Below are 25,971 nucleotides of genomic sequence, written 5' to 3' on the forward strand. Positions count from 1 at the left end.
GGAGTTGGGTTTTAAAAAACAGTTGGTAGGTTCACAGCTTTTTGGCTGATTTAAAAAGAAAAAAAAACACTGTTAGAGTGTAAATATGCCAGTTTTCATCATCATCGCCAGCGTCTTGTCAATTAAACGATTGTGTTGTGTACGTTTTGTATTTTGAATGCTGAATCCTTAAAACATGGGCTATGTCCTTGAAGGATGAACTTTGCAATCTCGAGACGAGTCTCTCTCCTTTCCTCCTCCCTCTAATGCTGTATAGGATGCAAGGTGTCTAATGATGATTGAGATGCTTCCATATTACACGTGTTCATTTGAGGACATGTCTGGATCAAATTCGGAAACAAAGATCAATATCACTTCTCCGCTTCCCCACCCTCTCTCTCCTTCCAATATTCCCTGAATTCAAACCATTCGTCCAGTGATCAAAGACATCATCATTTAGGCCTGAACGTTGCTGAAACTTTCGTTATTACAAAACAGTAACAGGTGCTTGAAAAATATTTGTTATATTTGAAAAAGAATGTTCGGATGCAATTCAAGTATGTGCTGTTCTTCCTTCTGAAATTAAATTATAAAGATATATAGTAGGCCTATACAGTAACTGCATACACTTTCACATCTAAAGTTCTCATGGGTCGCTTCTAGACGATTTCCCTTTCCTATAGACCTGCTTTTGTAATGAAAAAAATATAAACATACTATGTTTAAACTGAAATGTACATGATTATTTTCTGTCTTTTGTTTTGCAGGACTGGAAATTGGTGTGAATTCAAGAGGTCAAAACAAGTCACATGTAATGTTCGTAATGGAACAGAAATGTATATACAACGTACTGTTTCTCCTTGGTGTAACTATCAGCTACGTACTATGTATGGTCAGTTACAGCATAAAGATTGTTCCAAGTCATCTTATCGGTAAGTGCTTCCTTTGTTTCTTTTGAAATGATTCATCGGAAACCTTACGAAACTAACATAAGTCAGTTATCGTTATTACGTACATCGCATTTTGTGTAAAACAAAACATGAACTTATTTTTTAAAGGTCATTGTAATGTTCCTCCATTTTGATCATAATGCTGTAATAGGTAGAAAACTCCGCTTCTTTCATTTTGGATGCTTTGATATGTGAATATTTTGGTTTTTATTAAAGCCCTGTCTACATCCCTGTGATTCCCCAGTACTTTGTATTTCTCGCGAGCTCTGCAACTAAACCATAGTTGTCATCATTACAACGATTATAGTGGAGATTTTTTTTAATGAGAAGTTTTTATTGACAACTTCAATTCATATACACAATAAAATATATATAACAAATAGAACCTTAATGTCTTACAAATACATTGAGATTGAGATCGTGGAATCGATAGACAGCAAGAAAAAAAGATGGAGAAGGAGAGAAAGTGAACATAACCCACCAAATCAAAACAGAGTATGGTTCGGAGAAACGGGGATTTGAAATTAAAAAAAAAAGAAATCGAATGTGATTGCCTATACTTCTAACATTACCACCTATGTCAATTTGAACAAAGATTTAACCCAAATGAATCTCGGGGAAAAGTTCAAAAAGTTGACGCTATTTATTCGAGGGATGAACTGACCTACTTAATTGCAATATTTTGCAATAACATTGAAAACTACTTCTAAAGAACGATAAAAGTTGAAAGTCCTGCAGTGACGGTTCCTCAGAATAATTCTCGGAGTGGGTATTATTTTTCATTTGCTTTATGCGACTCTAAAAACTTCTTTAAAAATCCATCTGAACCTTTGAATAAAAAAAACTTGATATAGTACTTCAGAACTTAAATCAATTTCTCTATAGAAAGAAGCTTAAGGACTGAAATTAGAAATTGAATGTTGACAGACAACATAAAAAATGTCAAACCGTTTTTTTAGCAAATAACATTTTATGTGTTTAACAATTATTTTCAAATTTTGTATATCATATTTCATTGTATTGCATGACCGAATGACCCATTTCTCTTGCACATTTTCGATGTCACTGACCAAAATTTGTTTTGTAAAACGTTGCTTTTATTGTGCTGTCATAACATAGATGTCCATAGTTTGACACGACTCAGACGTTTCGCTGACGCCCCGAGTGATTCATCCTTCCGCGTAATGCATACATCGGAAGGAACCTACTTAGCAAAGCGATGTAAGATGCAGCGAAATGTCAACACCAGTAGCGAGCGCAGCATTGCGCGCAAGCGTTCCCTCATCTCTGCATGTCACTTTATTAAGACAAATCGAAATTCTCTGCGGGCGATATCTTCTCATCTTAAAGGGCTTTGGGGAATATACTTTATGTATGCAGTTAATTTAAATCTAGACGGTCTCCGAAATTAAGAAACCAGAACGATTTCAACTTTCTGCCCCCCCCCCCGTATCTCCATAATGAACATGAACTACGCCAATTGTCATTCCATCATGTCCATGAGTAAACGACTTTTTTTGGGAGGGGAGGGGGTGGGAGATTGTTGAAATAAAATTTACATCTTGTGATCCTAAATTTCATTCGCAAACCTATTTGAGATGAATTCGAGTTTAGCAAGGAAGCGTTTGAGTGACCATTTCCACCAAGTGCATGGTTACAGAAAAAAATGGCTGAACCGTAGAGTGATCGATAACCGTGTCAGTGTGCATGGTTACAGAAAAAAATGCCTGAACCGTAGAGTGATCGATAACCGTGTCAGTAGAAACACGTTGTGCTGGTGGTTATATTAACAGTAATATATATTATTGCTACTTGCTGCTATTTACAGCTGCTCTGCATTACATTTTCCACAAATTCGATGTCAGATAATGGTTTAATATTTTCACCGCTTTGTTCTCTAAAATGAGAAACTAATTTAGGGTCAAGACAATCACGGTAGGCGCGAGTGCACCTGTCAGTCTTCATGCGTTCTTGAGATATGAGATATCCCACATTTCATGTTTCAAATATTTTGATCGTGGTTGTCAAGAGCGCAAAATTAAGTGAGAATTTAGAAAGGAGAGAGGTTGGCGCAAACGTTAAATAGGAATAGAAATCATTCGTAAATGTATTTCATGATCCACAGATGAATGAACAAGACATGTGCATATTATCATTAGGAAAACTGAAAAGTACATTATTGAAGCTTTATGAGCAGAACTAGAAATTATCATTTAGATTATCATAATGAATTTATTAAATAGACAATTCAAAATTTATTTTGATTCGTTTATAGAATTTATGAGAAGTCCATCCCCAACAAAAAGTTAGTTTTAATAAACACATCAAAATCATACAAGCATAAGGCTGATAATTTTATCAAAATCGGATATGAAATAAAAAAAAAAAATGTCCACAAAACAGTTATATGCATATCCTGGTCGGTAAGTAAATGAGGAAACCGATGACGTCTTCTACTCACAATTCAAGTATCTTATTATACAAAATATGAATATCTCAATTTTCCTCATTTTGATGTAAACATGGATTCATTTCTTCTTGAATATGTGGAATTAACCCAAAGGCAATTTATGCTTCCTTTGTCAAATTTCTTCTTTTTTTCCTCTAATCATGAAATTCAATTTTTGCTAGGGTGGGCTTGACCTTTAATTACGAAATCTCGGAATTGTTTTCCCACACAAAGGGGCGAATCAGTGTCTTTGAAAAAAAAAATTGGGGGGGTGATTGTTATGTCATTGAACGCAAGCATTGAACGAACTTTCTGATTGGCTCGTAAGCTCTTTTCACAGTATTCTGATTGGGTAATACCGAGTGTCCTCAAGTGACCTCTTTCTCTCTTCACAGACATCTCTCACTGAGCGTCCAAAGTGGACATGGTTTGTTTATATTTCACCAAATCAGCGGGAAGTCGCGTTCACTTTCTTCGCGATTTGGTCTTATTTCAAATCATCAGGAACTCTTACCGCACAATCCTAGCTATAGTCTTTTATACAGCAAATGTCTAAGGTAATAAACTGTCAGCTTCAACTCCTACACATGCTTGATGGCCATAATAGCCAATTGCCATGTGCTGGCGCATTTTAAAGCTGTTTACCATGACTATGGAATTATAATCCTCATATTCCAGAAAAGGGATTTTTAGTTAAAGTACCTACTTATAAGTTATAATACTCATATTCCAGAAAAGGGGTTTTTGGATTTATGATCACTTTAAAAATTGATAAAAGGAAAAAAACTTCGTTATCCTGGATTAAAGGCTATAGTGTTCTGTCGAGAGACACTTTTCATTATCTGTCTTCCTACAGACAAGCGTTTTGACGTCTTTTGGCTTCCACTAACCTCTAACCCCCACACCTCCCTATCATACCCACTCCCCCCTCGTTCATTATAAAATAAGGGTAGTTACCCTACACGCCTCTTCCGAATATTTTTCATTCCATGAATGCATAGAATCTCCCTCTTCTGCAGGAAACATCATTCATCTTTTCGAAAAATTAAAAGACAAATTACAGCCTTGTAAATTACATATCGCCACACTAGATACTGTCAAAAAGTGATTTATTTAAACAAAAGGTTCCTTGCTCGACCGTGACCCAAAGTGATTAATCACAATTTGCTAACCGCTACCCAGAAGAAAATGTTATTTATCTGCTCTAAACAATTATTCCATGAATCAGTAAATATCACAGCTGTCCTGAAGACCTAATGAATTGTGACATTTATTTTATATTTTGTGATATAGTGCTTGTACTTATTTATAGCCTACGAGGTACGAGATATCTTTTAGAAATTTGGAGGTGCCCCAGCCCCCCCCCCCCCCCCCTCTTTAACGATTGTATCACTTTTGCCCAACGCAAAAGAAGAATATGAGATCTGTGCACTCACTGGACATTTTGTGGCGTCAACGTGTACATTCAGTATTTTAAATCTTAAGGGCACAACAAATCAGAAGATAACAGGTTTTGCATGCAATCATAATTAGCCAGAATGATGATAAGTAAAACAAGAGGCAAAGATCAGTTAAGTTTCTGTTTCCATGACTCAAGATTTCCTGATATTTTTTTTCGTGACATTACGATTAACCACAAGTTTTTCTTATGGATGTTTGTTAAGATCTGCATGAATTTACGAAATGCTGAAACATTGCGGCAGGCCAAAATAGATTGGTCAAATAATTATCTTTTATTACGAATCATTTGAATATAAAGATGATTATTTATACATTCTTTATGTAAACATGTATTTTAGAGAATAGAATATCATTTGCCAAATAATAGATGCAGTTAACTGTGTTCAAGCAGGAGCAATCCTCACTTTTATATCCCAACCATATATCAAGTCTAAAAGTCATCCACAACTTTACAAAGATAGGTTGTGAAACACCCCCAGGTATTCTCATGCTGGTTGAACCGACATAGATTCGCAATTTTGTTTGTCACGCCAGTCTTGAAGACTGCCACTTTATATACAGACAGTTGACGGTTCGAGTAGACGGTCATAAATCTACAAATTTCCGAACCACCGTGGACTTATTATCGAAAAAAGATGAATATATGACTTTGTAAATTATGCATTTTTAGTCAATAATGCTGGAAAAGAAGACAGTTCATTTAAAATTCCTGTTTTCCAGGAAGAAATTTTCAGGATGGCTCCAAGAACCCCAAAAGCTCAGTTCTATACTCAAGAATCTAAAATCCCGAGCTAGATTCATTTTTCATATGCAATATGATTCATAATATATCGATGGATGAAGGTTAAATTTTCAAAAGAAGAAAAGTGTCTCTTTAATCTAACTTACGAAGAATTCTTAGAATTGTATGTACTCTAATTCATGAAATATATTATTTCCATCACCTAAATAATAATTATGCATCTAAGAATACAAGCCTACCTATTTTAAAGGACAAGCCCACCAAAACAAAAAGTTAATTTGAATAAAAAGATAAAGATCCAACAAGCATAACGATGAAAATTTATCAAAATCGGATGTAAAATAACAAGGTTATGACATTTTAAAGCTTCCCTTAATTTCACAAAACAGTTATATGCACATCCTAGTCGGTATGCAAATGAGGAGACTGTATCATCCACTCACTATTTCTTTTGTATTTTATTATATGAAATATGAAATATATATAATTTTCTCCTCATTGTCAAGTGAAACAATGATTAATTCCTCCCTGAACGTGTGGAATTAGCATTGTTTACTACTTTCTGGTTTAGTCAAGTTGGTCCTTATATTGTCAAATCTGTAAAAACTGACATATTGTATAATTCAAAAATAAAAAACAAAAAAGAAATAGTGAGCGATGGACATCATCGACTGTCTCATTTGCAGTGTCATTACTTTCTTATTTTACATTTAATTTTGATGGAATTTTAGCATTTACTAATTTAATTTTACTCTATGTATTCAAATCAACATTTGTCTGGGGTGGACTTGACCTTTAATGAAATATTTTTATTCAAATGTTGATTTTAAAATCTGGTTTCTGCGGAAATAAATGGATTTTTTTTATAGGACCATCGATAGTATTCTAAATTCCCAATTCCCCTTAAAATTGTATTGTGTTACTATTTGTTATATTGATTTTGTTTCATATGCTGTTTTCCTTTGTATAAATTATTATATATTAAAGGTCAAGTTCACCCCAGCACAAAGATGGTTTGAATAGATAGAGAGAAAGAAATCTTAACGCTGACAATTTCGTCAAAATGCAGTGTTAGATTACAAACAAACCTCCTTCCCTCTTTCCTCCTCCTGCTCCTGTATCTAAAGAAAGTACACATAAACATGATAAACATGGAGATGAAAAAAGGTCCATGAAATAAATAGGAGTAGAAAAGACAATGACAGGAACGATGGTTTGATTGACTTGAACTTTGTCACTTTTCTCCACAAGGACTAGAAACACTGCATGGGTGGGGTCACATTAGGACAACCACTAAGGAGACATTGCCAAATTATTGTGAGAGGTGATTCCCACCAAGTATGACAGACGGAAAGGCATTAGTTCCGATCAAATTTGGGAACATTTATCCACCTCCGGAATATCCTCAACTAAGCGTGCATCTTTGGATAAATGTCATTCATTGAAAAGAAACTTTTCATTTCCTTACAAAAACGTGTAATGCAGTGTGGTGCATCCCTTATTGTTTCCTTGGTGACTACGATGATTGCTGTACAGCTGACAACAAAGATGCATAAAGGATATATCCCAAAATACAAATTAAGAAATTGTCACCTAAATAAAACAAAAGAATAAAATGTCTATATCACACGTGTAATTTCCCTTTGATTTCGACTTTCAAATTGAGAAAATGTATGTGTCACAAATTCAATTAATTTCTCAGTTCGACTTCTGTCGAGATTAATTTGATTAAACAACCAATTGTATTAATCGGGAAAATGTTAGAAACAGCTAACTGAAAATAATTTGATTCGTCTTTAGACTATTCCAAAAAAGGGAACATTCTAAATTAATATTGGTCGTATGATTAGCGTGATTAATCCCTACCTAAAGCATATTTAACCATCATCACATGATCTCTCTATGTACAGTCTTTGTCTTAATCATCCCAAGTTCATGATTCTGTCCTAAAATAAAAATTTCTGAGGAAGAGCGTGCGGGGAAGTCTCGTGCTGTGAAGTAGTAATGACCTGTGTATTTTTGTGATTATTGGTATATAACAGTCCCGTAGTGCTATAATGACAGCACCCCTGTAGTACCTTATACCGGTTATTAGATTCCGCCGGGAGGAATCAGGAATCATCGCAGCCGCTTGTGTGAGGATCATTAAAGACGTCTTTCAATATATGTATTTACGATTTGTTCCAGCTATTCCTAGATTTTCTTCTTTTTGGAAATAGTTCTTAAGAGACCAGTTACCCTAAAATCGATGAACCTGATCCAGAAGTTTTTGGAGCCCCATTTAACAAGTTCACATTCTAAATCTCACAAACTGAATTTCTTTCGTAGCAGTTGGTCTTGAAATGGATCTCTGTATTTTAAACCTTACATTAATCAGTCGTACACTACATCGTAACCTGGATAGTAGGATAACATTTGAGATTAATCTTTTATGATCAGAGACAGTCTTACATTACATTTTCACAAATGTTTTCTTTTATCTATTTATGTTTATCATTTTCAATTTAAATATTTTTCATCATATTGATTCAATTTTTATGTATAATTTTTTTCCTTTCTCTAATGCCAATGGTGAGAGTTTGCATCCTTTAAACGGGATGCCTTCTGTCTAAACATGGGGACACCCCTTGATCATCGAAACATTGGAAGTATCATGTTCACAGCTGATCACAGCACGCCAAGTAGCAACCTCTTCACCTCATACGTAATTTGTGAATTACTCAAGCTGTTTCTCCTCACACCTACTCGTCTTGAAGTAATTTCAACCATAAATTATGACTGACAGACGATCTAGCCAGAGGGACCTTCTTTGGAAATGAACGGAAGATATGAATTTGTATTCTCAAAAGATTGAGGGGAGGGGTGGGGGCTAGCATTTTCAGTGAAAAGTTGAAGCCGTCCTCCAGTCTGCCAGTCTTCTTTTGTTCTACAAACTGAATATCTACTGAGCATGATTATCAGAAGATGAAATAATTCGAAAAAATCCTACATCCTATTATACAAAACTTCAGTTTAACTGGCGTTTGATATATGAAACGGTTTGAAATGAGATGAGGAAATGATTGGCATTTTTTTTTCTTGACCAGTGACATCCCCGGTTGATAGGTGAAGTGTAAAAAGAAGCAGAAGCAGGTCATTGAAAACTCACGCAAATACTCATTAACATACACTCATCACCCTCCCACACTCGCACACACACACGCACACCCTAACAATTTTTACACATTTGCACATAATGCACATGTTTATGACTCCATCAGATAAAAATAACCTTAAAAGTTGAGAAAATTTCACTTCGATTTCTGGATATGCAAGCAAGATCAAGGCATGTCAAACTTACTAGGTATATTGATAAAGCACATAGAGCAAGCTGAAGTTGTTTTGAATTTCAAAACATTATCAGGCAGGGTCACAATTTTATTCCCTTACTATCGTGACCTGTGACTTTCAAGTACATAGGGTTTATTAAGGGACAGTGCACATCAGCACCCACAGCTGGAAAAGATGAAGGTGATGATTTATTGCAAGACGCGTGCGTAAAGACCTTCAAGATGATCATAACTTGTGTGGCAATTGTAACGACTTCCAAACCAGGGGGGATTTATATGACACGAAGATGACATTGGGATTCCTTAAATTGGTGCCAGCGATGATACCGCACGTCTATACCAGCCGCTTCACCTGACGCCAAAATACCATCGACTCGACTCGAGTGAATTTTTCATCTGAATCCCTGCAATAGCATTATCAAAAGGGGTCGAAAAGTGGACCCTATTCTTGCACAGTACCGTTACATATTTAATGATATTAAAGGACAAGTCCATCCCAACAAAAACTTGATTTGAATAAAAAGAGAAAAATTCAACAAGCATAACACTGAAAATTTCATCAAAATCGGATGTAAAATAAGAAAGTTATGGCATTTTAAAGTTTCACTTCATTTCACAAAACAGTTATATGCACATCTCAGTCGGTATGCAAATGAGGGAACTGATGACATCACTCACTCACTATTTCTTTTGTATTCTATTATGTGAAATATGAAATATTTTGATTTTCTCATCATTGTCGTGTGAAATTAAGTTTCATCGCTCCCTGGACGCGTGGAATTCTATTATTTTAAGATTTTGTGCTTCAGGCAAGGAGGTCCTAATCATCTAATTCGTAAAAAATGAAATATTGTATAATTCAAACCATAAAAAACAAAAGAAATAGTGAGTGAGTGACATCATCGACCCTCTCATTTGGATGTAACTGGCTCGTACATATAACTATTTTGTTATAAATAAGCGAAACTTTGAAATGTCATAACTTTCTTACATCCGATTTTGATGAAATTTTCAGCCTTGTTCTCGTCTGATTTTTCTCTATTGATTCAAATGAACATTGTTTCTGAGGTGGACTTGACCTTTAAAGCATAACAATCAGTTGTCGATGCAGTGTTAGCAGGAGTAGCAGTAGTAGAAGTACTCGTTGCAGAAGTAGAAAGCCTATGCATGCCGTATAAGCTAAAGTAGTGGTATTGGTGACACTGGTGGGATAGCCTAGGAAGCTATAAGACAAAGCAAATCTAGTAATACAGTAGAAATATATGACGTATAAAAACAAATGGGTTGCTGGATCTGAGAAAAAACAGAGGCTCCATAAAGAAATCTCTTTCACTTCCATAAAGTACAGCAGCTATGTCCATTGTCAGGGTCTTTTCTGTCCTTTCCCCCCCTTTACGTTCTTCTTTTTAAGAAGTAAAAGTGAGATGAGAAAACAAACCTGAACATGACATTGTTTACATTTTTACGACTATTTATTTTGAAAACGATGCCGTATCCCATTTAGAAGTTCGAAGTCACATACTATTCGGATCAGTGATTTCAATAAACATTAGAATGGCTTGTAAACATATCGCCGAGAGAGGCCATGACAGACTGAAAATGATACTGTAAACTGTCAAGTTTGAATGTCATCTCTATTTAGAGACATCTTTTTTCCACCGTCATACAAGAATTTAATAGAAGAAAATACAAGAACAGCTAGGAAAAATCAATAATACAAGCCAGTATTCAACAGTATGAATAAATCATTATGTATATTATAATCCGGTCGGCTGTAAGAACTTAAAAAAAAATCGGCAAGTTGACAAATCATCTTTGATTTACACATCACATATCAATAATAGTTCATGGCCTCTTTTGTTAACTCTGCCCTACCACTAGTCTGTGCGATAATTATGAGAAAGCCAAAAGAATACAGAATAAAAGCATTTAGGCCTGCTCTCTAAATGTAGGTAACTAGGTACTTTATCCACTCCCTGGGGAGCATTCCAACAGAAGTGTAATTGCGAGACATAGTTTTCTTAATGACTGAATCCTTTTCTCAGGCTTCATTTCAAAGAAGTTGTGTCATTGTCGTCTTCGGATCATTGACGATTCTTTTTTAGTTAATGTGAGGGCCCAAACCTGAACATTTACTGGATTATATTCATTTTAAATGTACAGTATTTATAAATCATTGTGCATAATTATTGTAGGTGGATCTACTAAATTCTGTTTTTAAAAAAATTGAAAAAAGAAGAAGAAGAATAGACGGGTTGACCATGGACGTCCCTGGGTTGGCTAATCATCTCCGATATCCATATCGTAACCAAAGGTAAATGATAATCCGATTGGTATACACATTTCAAGAATGCAAATCCATTCCAAGTGCTTGTCCTGTGTCAAACGTTAAGATAACAGATTGATATCATTAGAATGATCCCTCAATCCATCCATATACATTTGAATGCGTGATTTCATTGTCCTGGCGATGCAGTCTTCTTACCTGTCTTAGGTAGATGTAAATTAAAAATTCTGTCAAAAAGCAAATTAAATTTACGTGTACCTAAGTCTCAATGCAAAAGAAAGAATAACATTACCTATAGATAATAATTTATATAATTATGGACACGTAGAATAAAATGGAACTGTTAAGAAACAGTGACATCAATGTCACCAAAATAATGCCATAGTGAATAATATCATCGACCATGGTGGCGTCAAAGTTCGGGTCAATGCAATGGTAGGTTTTATTAAAGATACACAAATCCTGTGATTAGGAATGGTCATAATATACAATGATTTGATGCGATTGATATTACCACGATTAACGATGAGATCAAATTCCTCAAACTGTTTTCACGAGGTCATTAATGTTCCATTGTCAGTTTATTTTTGTAATTAAACAGTTTTTACACAGGACGAATTTATGCCTCCAGTAGTGGAGAGCGCTTAACACTTGCTTTGGCTTGAGGTTCTTGTTCTAAACGATAGACCCATATGCTATATAAGAAAACAAATCTGATGTTCTTGTGATAAGGCGAAAATTAGGCCACAGTGATGAAGGTCATGATATTGTAGATGACACGCAAAAACCCCGCCATAATGTTGTATTAATCATCGTATCAGTCATGTCAGTGGTGCATTTATACCGCTTTCCTATTCACGCGCGCCTCAGTCAATAATAAGCTGAAGGACCAAGGAGCTTTAACGTCGAGACAATATGCACATAAGATCTGCAAATGTGCATTTGCTTAATTTTAGATAGGAATTGAAAGAAGTAGTTGATTGATTTATTAAGACGTATTTTCTCTTTTATATATATAAAATAATCCTTTTCGGAGCATCCAAGACGAAATTATTTTCTATCAACAAAATTTTATCCATTCCTGGGAACTGCTTTGCATCCAATTCAAATCAAAATTAATTTCCGAACGTGCAAAACTTGATTTAAGACCCAATCCATTTCAATTATCATGTTTATATTACAATTACTATCAACAGAGTTTGAAAGTATTACAAATGTATTTAAAAAAAAACAGGAAGGTCAAACTTGATTATGTCGTAATTTTGAATCATCTCGAAGATTAACTTTGACAAAGTCAGACGCCGGCGCTTTACTACCTATCGTCCCCACGGTGATATATCATCCAATAAATGTAATCAGAAAATATATCAAAATGGGGTCCTTTTTTTATTCAATGCTTCCGAAGTATCCAGGTCAGACTCACCTTCCCATCTCCCATAAGTCTATTTGTATCAAACCTGATCATTCGTCATAGACAATTATTATGTATGGTTTTTCTATTCTGCCTGTCTGTCGAGTATACATGTAGGCCCCTGTACTGTGGTCGATGGGGTTGTTAATGCCCCACCCCCTTTTATTTTTAGTCCGAAAAGAAAATACATTGTCTTTTCAAATGACTAGCAATCCATGAGTTATTTTTAGCTACCTATGAGATGACATGGAATTTGTATATTTTTATAAGAGATATATTTACCTGTCCTAAAGAATTGTTTGTCGTTTTTCCCAATGATATAAATCAGCGAATCTCATTATCTCTTTGATAGCTCTCCTTTCTCATACTCTTTTTGCGTTTTGTTTTTTGTTCCAAGATTTACAGTGAAATGAAATCAGTTCCGTTATTATCATGCGTATGTGCTCTGCGTACGTCTCGGGAAAGGTTTTTTTTCATATAAATCATTTTAAATGATTTTAATGTGGCAATTATGTTGTTTTCATATACTATTCAGAATGTAGTGAATTTACATAAATCACTCATGGATTTATGTTACAGACTTGGGTCAGTTTAACAATATTTTTCTGTATTCCTTTCCTTTTTTAGGGTAATGTTTCGACCAAAATATACAATAGGATACAGAACAGTAGAAACAACAGAAAGACGATGTTGTCCTGGTTTTCATGGCCCAAATTGTAACGACGGTGAGTATAAAAATAGAATAATGCTGAGATTAGATTGACATAAATGAAAGGTCTCCTATTTGCAATGTCCTGAATTTTATTGTTACCGTATGAGATTAACCGCCCTTCCATACGGTAAAAATCGTAAATTAAATGATGATTCCAGTGAAAAATAAGGCTAATGACGAATATTTAGGAAGTGTGAACCAAACCAGAACATGAATAGAATCATGAACAACGATGATTCAAGATTCACGTGTGAAAAGGCCCAATGATCAATCAGTTGCCTATAATGGAAGCCGATGTTTCTACTGTTTCTACAAAGCCTTAATTGTAAATTACTGAATCCATTAATGAATGACATAATATCGTAACATATTTCGGTGCCATATAGGGCTTGATTAACAGTTAGGTCTGATAATATTGAAATATCCAATAAATCCAGAAAATGCCTATACAAGCCATACATAAAATCGTTCTATGGACATCCGAGTCTAGTCCGTTTACATGGTTGGAGTCGGTAAACCAAATCGTAAAATCATTTTTTTTTTAATTAATACATCCATGACATCGGAGATTTTCTATGGGTAGTGGCGTGTTTCAAACTAGACCTTGCTTTTTTTGAGGAGGTGTTTTTGTCTGATATATCTTGACTTCTTTCGAGTTATCACATCGAATGCTTTCGAACCCGATCTTGAACTTGATCCCTGATCAACAGGAGTCAGAGGACCACCATTGAATATGAACCTAGCTGTGCACCTCACCTATTCTCAAGAGTAGGAGGTTTTTCTTGGCTTCCGCCCTCGTCTGCATTTTTCTCTTCCGTTTTATCAAGGATACACTTTAACTTAAAGTCTGTGTTGAACCCTAAAAAGAAAGATAGATGGAGGTGACTCGGTGAAATCCCCTCGTTAATCAACCTCATACTTCATGTATCATGTTTGTTATGGTGTATTGTCTCCAAGAGGTGTCCCCTCGAGTTTACATGAAATGAAAACAAAAATATTATTCTCCTCTGTAATCTTGAAAGTGCTTTGACTAAATCTCTCGTTATTACTTGTACTAGCATACTTAGTTCATTTCTTTTTCTCTTGTTTTAATCTGCTCTGAGATCAGCTTTCTCCGCATATTATTTATGTTTGCCTCAATTGTTTTTTTTCTGACAGAGATTGTAATACTCATATTCTTCACAGTTGCATTCGAATTTAAAAATGATTCTATCTGACATGTTTGAAAGTTTATTCAAATTTATAGTCGTTGAAAAGAAATCATCCTTTGTGTAATCATAGCAATGAAACAGGTTTGACTTTTTCCTCAGCTTAACGTTCGTCTTCCCCGTTGTCATTTGCAGGGGGAATCTTAGGTAGTTTTTAGACCATGTCATTTAAAATCTTCGTCATCGTTGTATATGTTAAAATCTCAGTACGGATCTTGAAGGCAGAGAGCATTCAACCTATGTCAATATGAAACAGGAAACCTCTTCACATGGAGACTGTAGAGACTGTCTTTGATCTTGAACACGATTGAAGAAGGTCTTAGTGCTCCTATTACGAGATAACACAATCTCTCCTACTTCACAAAGATTCTTTATTTATGTTCGCTTGTCTCTTTTCCCTAGTTCATGCCATTTGCAGCTTCATCCTCTTTTATCCAAGAGATTTCATTTAATATATTTCCGTTAAGCTGTCACGCCTAATCAGAGACCAAGACATGTTTCCAGTCAATTTTCTGTATTCCATCCAAATATATTAGATATTGAACATTCTTAGATTATCAAAAGCACTATTACTAATGTGAGTTTAAGGTGTAAGTATGCGATGAGTCGGAGTGTTAAGTGTTAAAAACACGATGAGTATTTATTTTGTTATCATACATAATAATCATGAATTAGAGAAAAACAATACATTTTCGATTAAATGATTATTAAAGTACAAATCTATGTCATGATCGAGAAAGATGATACTGTATTTTTATCTTATTTCTTCTCGTAAATTAGCAGTTTATTATAACTCAAACCGCTTGTGGTCATTATACGACTGTACAGGTATAGACGAGTGAAATTAAGCTGATTTTATAAGTCGTTGCTCATGTTAACTCTTGTTGTTCATTATTATTGTTTTTTACCTTCTTTTGCAAGGGCTGGGTCTGGGGTTAGAGGATCAGATGATCTGAATAGATTTTGGTAGCTTTATTCGGCGTAGATATGATTCCATATTTCAAAAGAAAACCTATTAGTTTTCCCTTTAACATAGTTCAAATATTATGTGCCTTCGTGACACAAACTTGTGGTTTATGAAGAATATCTCTGCCAAATTTTTCGAAGGACAAATAAAATGAGTTTACCCTTTTTATCACACAGACTCGGTGCCAACAACATACAAACTAGTAACTGACTAACGCTATATTGAGCCTCGGCTTTTTATGAACGGAATATTTTCACTCTTATTCATTTAAAATCAAATATAGTAATGTAATTCAGAATAAACATCAAGCCACTGCATCAAATACTTACCTGTTGACCACTTCATTAAGCGTGTGTAGAGGTAAGACTGTGTTGAATGCACTTTTTAAAATGTTTTTGACAGGATTTGCATTAGGATAATAAAATTTGATTATAGCACGGATATTGGATAGGGTTTCTAACGATATAGTGCTCCTTCGCCCAGAATATCGTTACCCAATATTGCTTATCCTTTCCTTATTCACTTGCAACTATTTATACTTTTTTGTCATTGATGAATACGTTTAAACTTATATCTTTTTCACTATAAGAAACTTTTGCTCAACCTTGAACAGTAAAAATAGGTGCACCTTGAGAGGTTCTCCCCTTTATTAGCCTTAAAGGTGCTCTCCTCCTGGAAATTGCAAAGTAGGTGTAAAACTGCCCTTTTGAAGGTGCTCCCATGGTGACATTGGTTTTCACCTTTCGTATTTATGCAAATGATAGTATTAAAGGTGCAAAGCATATTTCTTTAAGTGTTCGGCAGTGTCCTGAGTGATATCCTTTCGAAAAGCATAATGCTTGTTTGTTCACACGGAATAGCGGATTGAGTTTTAATGATCTGTCTGCTTTGAAACAGTTGCTCGTTCATTTACACAAAATTTGAGATGTTTCCCTATTTGAGCTTTCTGATTTTGAATGTTACAATCGTGATTATCATGAAGATAACCACCTCATGGAAATCAATTCTTCCCTCAGTGATAATGGTTTGTAGATGTTATTTGAATATCGGGTAATGAGTGCTCGTGTGATCTTCATGTCATTTAAGGCAAAAGTTAAATTACCTTTCTTCGATCAAATTTTGTAGTAGGCCTGAATCACTCAGTACAAATGTATCTGTCACGTTGGTACTAAATTGCGATTTATGTGTTTTATTTTGTTCTATTGCAGCATGTATGAATTGTTCAACGTTAAATGAATTACAACAAAAAGTAAACAATTTGGTAAGTTTAAGAACTTGCATTATACGAATTCAATTTAAAGCTCATTATCATTTGGCAAAGTGAAAATACATTATGCATGAGTCTGTTTGAAAAATCAGGTGACAAGGCAGAGAACATGAATAAGATATTTAAATATTTGGTACCTTTTCATCTGAATTGCCAGAGATTTCATTGCCCAATTCTCGATACTAGCTTTCGATTGGTAGTTTTCTTTGCTGGTTCTCTGCTTAGCTTTTTACTATTATTTATTTCAAAGCTTTCAAAAATTGATTACATTTAAACATGGAGATATTCGTAAACACATTTTAAACATCAAATTATTATTGACACAATTTATAACTAATAATATTCATCATTCAAATTTGTACACGATAATTTTAAAGACATCGGATAATGTTAGAGAAAGATTTTGGTATTGCCCGTCGATACCAAACAAATACAGTAAAGATTTAGAGTACGTCATAGCGCAGAATTGACACTTACCACTCCTTTCTTCTTTAAACCCCACCTTTAGATTAGTCGTTCACGGGGCGCATCTATACGACCTGTAAACCATGACGTCAACCTGGTAAACCCGGTGTATAACAGTGCTGGTGATCGTGGTACCACTACTCTTCGAGGTCCCCAAGGCCCACGTGGCCCTGGTGGGCCCGCCGGTTCAGCGGGGTCTCCCGGAGCAGTGGGTGCGAGTGGGCCACCGGGACCAGCAGGACCAAAGGGAGATCCTGGTCCAAGAGGGCCTGCTGGACCACAAGGACAAACAGGGGCTCAAGGTCCACCGGGGATTCAGGGCCTCCCTGGACAGTCTGCACCAGGTAGGTTCATCAGATCACTGGAATCGCTCACCTTGTAATGGGTGATGTCAGAGACGGAGAACACTTCGTAATTTTCTGGCAATTTCATTAATTTCTACTTACCCATTTTGACTTTCATACTTGGTAGGTCAATAACTACAAAAGTACATCCTGATTTCAAATCGCATATATCTGCATTTTGATCAAAATACATCATCCTCTGGCTCGTCTGGAGAGGGTATTCAGATAATAACACATTTGAAGTGCTGTAATATTGTTGGGCACCCCTCGCAATTTGGTATCTATCTCCAAAATGTCCTCTCCTAACTGTCCTTTAAATTGCAGGAAAGAATTTATGCACGTACATGTATCTCAATATTTCAAACTAATCTTCAAAATCACACCTCATCTAAAGCGAACATGGTAATTTGTTTTCATTTCAGGTATCGTAGGTCCACCGGGTCCTCCTGGTCCTCCGGGGTCCATTGAATCACTCGGAATGGTTGTGACGGTAAGTCAAGCATAGTATTCTCGGAAAACTTTACAACAATCGTAGTACGATTGCCCCTGACCCAGCAACTGCCCTGTCCAAGTGGATATTTTGGAGCTTTAGACATTGGTTAGGGATTCAGGGACTCAACACCATAGTACAACACAGTTACTCGAAAATACGAGTTGGGATGATCTGAATTTTGGTTGATATTCAAATTTAGTAAAATTGTTCTAATATCCTTGGATGCTCATCAGTTTGATGGTTGTTAGGGAGTATAGTGGGTTGATGTCCCATGGTGAGTATCCTGTCATGTCAGTGGAGGTAAATGTTCTGAGAGTTGATGGCAAAATAGCTTTGGTTTCGTTTCATTTGCTCCGGCGACAATTGTTCCGCTATAAATTCCACACAAATGGAATGACCAACTTCAACCATTGATTTAACCTTACCCTAAACCTTACCCTCAACTAAACATATAAACTTATTGGAACCTAACCCTGATCCTACATCTAACTTAGAAGAAATAAATCCCCGAGAAAGTGCTGCAGGAGCAAATGTCGTGTGGCCAGATTTTTATTCGGTCTGTAGTTTACTTCGGTAGTTCTTCTAGATGTATTTGCCTTGAAACTAAGCACATGACCATGATAACGGTCCTACTTCATGTGGCAATCATTTTCATTATGTACAACTCTGTTATAACAAGACAGTCATGGTGTCTTGGAAAGTTTGATAGCCATGACTGCCTATGAATAACCCACAGGCCTCTTCTTGTGATGAATATTTGAATGTATTACCCCGCCAATAAAAAAACAATTGCAAAACTTTATAAAGAAATAGAAGGAAACCAACCTTGCTCTGATTTAACTTCATATAGCTAAGCAAATTTACTTCTATCTAGTATGTCAAGAATCAATTACCATGATTATTGTTTAGTTCCTACATTGATGCAGTCCTAAGTCGTGTTTACCATGGTATGTTTGTTTATTGATAACCGTTTTTGTTTTTCTCGGTGTCAATCAATTTGGGAAGGCTGTCGTAAAAAGCAGTCGGAACAAAAACCTATTTCTGTCACAATTTATTTAAACCAGAATTAGATCAACTGATCACACTTGTTTCCGTTCTGTGAATAAGAATGATATAAAAATAACACAAACCATGTGTTCTGACTTAAGCCTGCTTGTTGTAATATTATCGGCGAATATAAGCTTGTCAAGTGCTATTCATCAGAATATTGACGATCATCTTTGGGGCACTAAAGGCGAATTCGAATCGGGTGTAATGGATGATTTTCGAAAGGGGATAAGTTTTATACTTTAAATTAAACCCATCGCCCTCCTCCTAACCAAAGACAATAAATTAAGTCACGTAAGTTAGAGCTCTTTAGCTTAAGTGGCCCCTGGAATTGCGTAAATGACTGTTTCATTCGCATTATAGTCTTTGCTGTTTAATTATGAATTAGGAAAACCCCTCTTTTGGCTTGGGGAGAGCAACTGACATTTTCCGACTTGTTTAAGATAAAGCCATGTCAATCGTTGATAAACAGCTACTATACTTTCCTATCCTGTGCCCCAAATTTATCATTCATCAAACTACGATCATTATAATTACAGATTTAAGTGAAAGGATTGCCTCGAGTTGAGGTCTCCTTCATTTTAGGTTGTTGACGATCGGTTACCAGGTCCTTTTCCATGAATTAAATGTTATTGATGTTAACATGATTACGGTAAATAAGGAATAGGAGCACATACCTGTTAATCCTGATATAAAAATGGCAGACAGACATTGATCATGTTGAAGTGGGTTCTAAAATTCCTCTTATCGCACCCTCCCATCTTCCTGTTGTTGCTACAGTCAGACCGACGACACCGACGCCAAACCGACCGATGGGATGTCGTTGGAAATGGCGCAATAAATTTTGATCGGTTTGGAGTCAGTCCCGTGGGTGTGACTGTAACACTATACACACTACACTCCTCTTCATAGGTATCCATGGCATTAGTGAAAAATCCTGTTAAACTTCACTTGATCTTGGATGAAACCTCCAGCTTTTTAGCGGGTTTTTCTCCCGATGAAAAGACAAGTTTATCTCACAAATCCTAGGGTAGTTTGAGCTTGATCGCCGTAAAAGCCAATCCACTTCTAGCTTTAAAGGAATTTTCCTGATGACAAAAAGTTAGCGTATAATGTAACGGTATCGCCACTCATGTAGCATCAATATTGTCGGTCTACATGTTTTCCTCTCTAGACACGTTGATGGAAATATTGAACTTGTTTAGGGACATAGGCCCGGAATATAGCACTCTGTAAATAAATACTCGTCTTATTGGGTAATGTATTCATAATTGATTATAAGCCGCGATAATTACGTCAGCTGTAAGCCGACGTTTTTCGGTGCATATAAATGGATTTTCCATTACTCTTTTCCAAGTATTCTGCTATGATAGATCATTCCGTTAGTAATGAGGGGAAATCTGATTATATTGTTTTTTGTACAAGTAATTTTGAAGGGTAAAGAAAATCAATGAATAACATGATTTTCTAGTTTGAAGCCTGGACGTTCTCACCTATTGATGCAACATGACTGCCATAGCAGTACCTTCTCACGTAATGTAAATTTTATTGGTTTGTGGGCTGGAAATATTGTTGCAATGGAAGCCTATGATATTGAATGCACAGATAGATTCAGTGAAAATTTCATGGGAAGATTTTATTTTATGAAGTGTGTATCACATGGCACATACATGTAGAATGGAAGAACTGCTCGCATGTGACGTCACAATAGGCCCAATTAAACTTTTTAAAAATCTGAACTCAGGTTTGTGGATAATTTTCATCAAACCTCTCACGGTCCTACAACGTTGCGGTGGACATTAGATAAATGGATCCAATGTTTAATATACTTTAATGGTAGAAGTCTCGCAATTCAAAGAGGGATTTCCCTGATTCTAACTTTAAATCTACGGAAAGCAGGTTGTTACACTGATCTGTCTCGCTTGAAGCGTGAAGTGTAAGGCCCAAGAGACATGATCCCATTTTAGATTGGACTTAATGGGCGCCACATGGCATACGAATACAACCAATGTCAAAAGGTCCCTTGTAAAAAGCCGTTTTAGCCACGCTTGCTGTCAAAACGAAATACACCGACTTTCTGTTCCTCCAGGGAGATCGATAAATACACAGCCGTGAACGATGTATATGTACCTACTCGGGGTGGGGGCTTGTTGGCTTTTTGGGTACCTCAATTCGTTAGCTCTCGTCTTCTGCTGCCATAAAGTCCAGGTCCATCACAGCTGAAAGTTAATTCGAATAGATAGAGAAAATCCAAACAAGCATAATGCTGGCAATTTCATAAAAATCATCAGATATAAAATAGGAAAAATATAACATTTCGATATTTTTGCCTAAATTCAGAACAAAATTAGGTGCAAACGAGCAAGTAAGAACATATCTCCCGTTCACATTAGTATTTCTTAATGAATTATAAGATATTTTTCCTCCTGTATATAGGCTATACTGTAATTGAATGATTTTCAAGTATACATCCTACGTTTAATTATTATTGTAGATAATACGGTTTCTTCTATCATCAAATTTACAACAAAAAATGATTTTTAATACCGTGTGATATTTACATAGTTAACTTATGTAGTAGTATGTGACGTCATCGATTCGCTCATTGGCATTCCATGATATCAGCTACTATTGCACAGGCCCTATACGTTATATTGTTATGATTTGCTTATTTTACATCCGATTTTTTTTCAGTATTATATTTTGTTACTATTCATTTAAGCGAATAGATGGTCTTGTTCTGTAAATGTAGTAACCGTGTTTCTATTTTGTGGTATACATCCTGCCCCTGAACACACTTTGGAGGTCAGTTACGTTTAAATTGTAATTTAATGAGAAATGTAGGGAAATGCGAAATATTGATAATTTGCCAATTAAAACCGAGATGGTCTTTATACAATTCTCTATTTAGTTAAGTTCACTTCGTCTCCCGGCAGAATATACCAACGTCTTAGATTTGGGATCCAAGAAACTATATATCGTCATTGTCATGTGATAATGAATGAAATTAATTTCAGTCCTTGTTAATCCGTAAAGATCCTTATACTGTCTTTTTGTGTTTGTAATAATCCTTCATTGTATCATTAATGGATTGATGAAGGTCTATGTCTGTTATATTTATTTTGAAGTGCACATTTTCGTTTGGTTTCTATAAGGGACTGCAGGTTTACAAAACAATCTAAAGAGGAGCACAAGTACTTTTGGGGTTGAGGCCAATTGCAATCCAGGATCGCTATGAAATTCAATTTCTCGGTCGGTTTACGATCATCCACGGACAGACAAGTGAAATATCCATAAATCTGGACAGCTGACTTCACTTCATAAAATACAAATTGTTCAGAGAGAATTATTTCATATACAATTTTTACGACATATGGCGTGGGACTTTGTATAGATGGTGAGATTGCATTTGCACTCAGTAGTTTCTTCACAAAAACGTTCAATTTTATAAATCCATTCGTCTATTCCAAGAACTGTTCACATATCTCTCGTTATCAGCTCGGCCGTCACCACTATCATCATCATCGTCGCCATCACAAGTTCACAACCATTATAAACGTTCCCATTACTAGTATCATAATCGTCACACCATAGCTATTAATAAACATAGTCGTCATCATCATCATCACCATCACAATCATTATCATCAACACCATCATCATCGTCGTCGTCAATTATCACACCAGTAATTTTTTTATATATATATTTGCCATGCGGGGTCTACTCAGATTTCATACCTGTAATGATTTTCCAAACAAGGAACATAAAAAAATATATATCTGGATATTGACCTGTCGCTGATACAGACCGCGGCAAAAATATATTTTATTTCATCACAACAAGTTTTCAATCGAATCAGTTATCAAAAATATTCCTCGACATTTTTTGCTTAATCGGATTTACCGTGTGTAATTCCCCAAGGTTTGTCTATTAAGTGATATTAGTGAACATGAGTTTCCATGTTTTCAATTAGGACACATTTTTAACCAATTTAAGTTAATGATTAAAGTCGGACTGGTCTCTATTTTTGTCCGTTCTGCGATAGATTTGAAGGATTGCGGCGGCTCAAGTCAAGAGCACACATGGTACTGAATCGACAGTTTTATGACTTTTCCCTTGGTTGACGCTCTCCTCCGCTGTTTACCCCGCTATAGACTGGCGCATAGGCGGGGTTTGGGGTCACCCCCCCCCCCCCCGCGAAAAAAATAAAATAAAATCCACCGCTATCAGAAAAAGGAGAAAAACAAAGAAAAGGAAAGGGAAAATTGTGACATATAGTATTATTTTCTCCTATTTCGTCGAAATATATCACAAAATTAGATTTCGCAATAAACTTTTCGCTCCCCCCCTTTTTTTTGGGGGGGGGGGGGGGCTCGCTTGCGACATATTTTCCCCATACATAACGTTTGGAACCCTCTGAAAGTTCAGCTCATTAGGCTATTGCCACAATATGAATTAATAATTTTGTTTCGAGAAGATTCCTGTACAGTTTTCTTCAAAACAATGCAAAATACAAAACGATATCTTGCTACAACACTACGACCAAATTAGCAGGGTTAATATCTTGATGAAGAAAGATTATTGTTATACTCACGTACTGCCATCGTTTGGTGGCTTGTGACTTTTCAAGTGAGAGTTCCGATTGACAAGAAAGAGTTTATTTGTCTCTTTGTTCTAAAAGGCTGCAGAGTTGAAAGGACTACTGCTGGAGATGGCCAAGCTGAAAGATCGTGTAGACATGCTAGATGAATTCATCAAGTTTGGACAAGGTGAGATGAACACTTCAGTGGTATCGAAATGTGCTGGGGCACGTTTCAGAATGAGTTGTTGCAATCAATCACACCTCCAAATATCAGACGCAATTGGATTTCCCGTTGTGTAAAAGTAACTTATGGTAACTTTGCCATGCAGTGGTAACTTCCATAGAATCCTTGATTTTGATTGGCCGTTGATCATCGTCGCCATGATAGTCACCATTGGATGGGAAAGTTACTTTAATAGTAACTTCTATGCAACGGGGTCCAGATCGCGCATTTTGGAACTTAAATATGTTGATTTTAATGTAATTGTGAATAAACTCTGTCTGCAACGGTTTTAGATTGTAAGGATTGTAAGAGTAAACCATTTTAATTGAAAAATTGCTTGTCCCTCCTGTCTGATCTGGACGATCGAGTGATTTTTTTTTCTTTCTTTCAAGTAGGCCTTCTGCGCAACTAGATTTGGCCTTAACATCCTTTATATTGGAAATGACGGTTTGTAATGCTGTCACCTGATATTTTTGTTTAATATTTGACAATAATTATATCGTTTTCTTCCCCTTATTCTAACATCCTTGCAAATCAGGACCCCGTCTTACAAAGAGTTGCGATTGATCTAATCAATCGTAACTCTATGGAAATCCATCAGTGTCCTGTTTTTTTCTACAGGAAATTTGCACAATGTCCTTTGTAAAGAGAAGCACAGTGAATTTTCAAGAAAACAATTAATGCATGAATATACATCAAAGCTAGAAAATATTTCGAACAAACATGTATAATAGATGTTGACCTTGCTGGCTGTGATAGTTGCGATTGATCGGATCAATCACAACTCTTTGTAAGACGGGCCCAAAATCTACGTTTAATAGGCATTTTTGGAGTTTTAACAAATGGATTGTTGCAAAGGCTTATACCGTAACATAAAGAGTATTAATTTAGCATAGTTCTATTTTCCACTTTGCAGGTGGAGCCGAATCAATGAGCGTTCCATTCTTTCCAATGTCAGTGGGAAGCAGTGTCGACATCGACATCGGAACACCGAGAACACCGGGTTACTCGATACCCGACCAGGGAACCGACGGGTCTCCATCCGGCAGCACGGTCATCGGTCCGCCACAAGGCAATACAATGATAGGAGGAGAAGAAGCATCGGGTACTGGCCCAACCGACTCGGCGGCACTACTACAAACCGAAACTGATCCGGTACCGTCAGTCGCATTGCGGGGCGATGGGCTCTTACCCCCTCGGGTCGTCCCCAGGGGGGATACACCTCTAAATGTGCCCTTTGACACGGAAATAGAAGCTGCTTTACATGAACCACCACAGACGCAAATTGAATCTTCGTCCATGGACGCAGCATCAACAAAACGTAAAACTGGGAGCAGCAGCAGCAGTTTAGTCTAATGGCAATTCGTACTTATATTGATAACATTTTGATTAAAATTTTATAATTGACTGTTATAACCTATGTCCTTCAAATTTCTTTAAACTCAAATCATAGTTTCTGAGATTTTTCTCTCTAAATTTTAGTAAAAGCGTATTTGAGATAAACCATACGCCAAGTTGTATTATGTTAATAATATACCTCACACGTGTCAAATGATTTAAATACTGCCCTGTATTGTTTCTTAAAGGTTTTCGCTCAATTATCATTACAAAATAAAATCACTACAAAGAAACTATTTGTTGTAAGCTTAAAGATATTTAATTTAAGATTAAGTAATATTTCGAATAACAACGATTATCCTCGCCCTATATATTCTCTTTAATGTCACAATCGTTTTAATTTTTCTAACGATTCTAAATCAGTCTTCCATTTTTTCTTTCATAACAAACTGGTGCTATATAAGTTATTAATGAATATCAGTAACTGTGTTTCAGTTTTATGTAAATTTTGATCGTTCAAGTCCTCTTGTTCATGATTGATTTGAGTTTTCCTTTGATGGTGTGTTTTTAATTTTGATTATCGAATAGTCTGTACCGATTTTTTTTTTATAGATTATTCTCTGTCGTAGTGAAGTTTCAAATTATATATTTTGCTGCATTGTTAGACGAGGCAGACGATACACAGTAATATCGCTGTTTACAACATTATGAACCATA

The 25,971-nt window shown here is 35.9% G+C and overlaps 1 protein-coding gene across 2 annotated transcripts in view; it reads left to right on the top strand.

Moving 5' to 3' along the window:
* Positions 1–25,971, top strand: part of LOC121408693 (collagen alpha-1(XXVI) chain-like) — a 53,022-nt gene extending 27,051 nt beyond the window's left edge. For both annotated transcript variants that reach the window (XM_041600239.1, XM_041600240.1), the window contains exons 2-8: positions 747–911; positions 13,236–13,333; positions 16,704–16,756; positions 17,271–17,571; positions 17,994–18,061; positions 23,793–23,880; positions 24,833–25,971. In XM_041600239.1, the coding sequence (XP_041456173.1) occupies positions 747–911; positions 13,236–13,333; positions 16,704–16,756; positions 17,271–17,571; positions 17,994–18,061; positions 23,793–23,880; positions 24,833–25,272 (1,213 nt within the window). In that variant the 3' untranslated portion in view covers positions 25,273–25,971. The remainder of the gene's footprint in view (positions 1–746; positions 912–13,235; positions 13,334–16,703; positions 16,757–17,270; positions 17,572–17,993; positions 18,062–23,792; positions 23,881–24,832) is intronic.

Source organism: Lytechinus variegatus, chromosome 2 (genome assembly GCF_018143015.1).
Source record: "Lytechinus variegatus isolate NC3 chromosome 2, Lvar_3.0, whole genome shotgun sequence".
Classification (NCBI taxonomy): Eukaryota; Metazoa; Echinodermata; class Echinoidea; order Temnopleuroida; family Toxopneustidae; genus Lytechinus; species Lytechinus variegatus.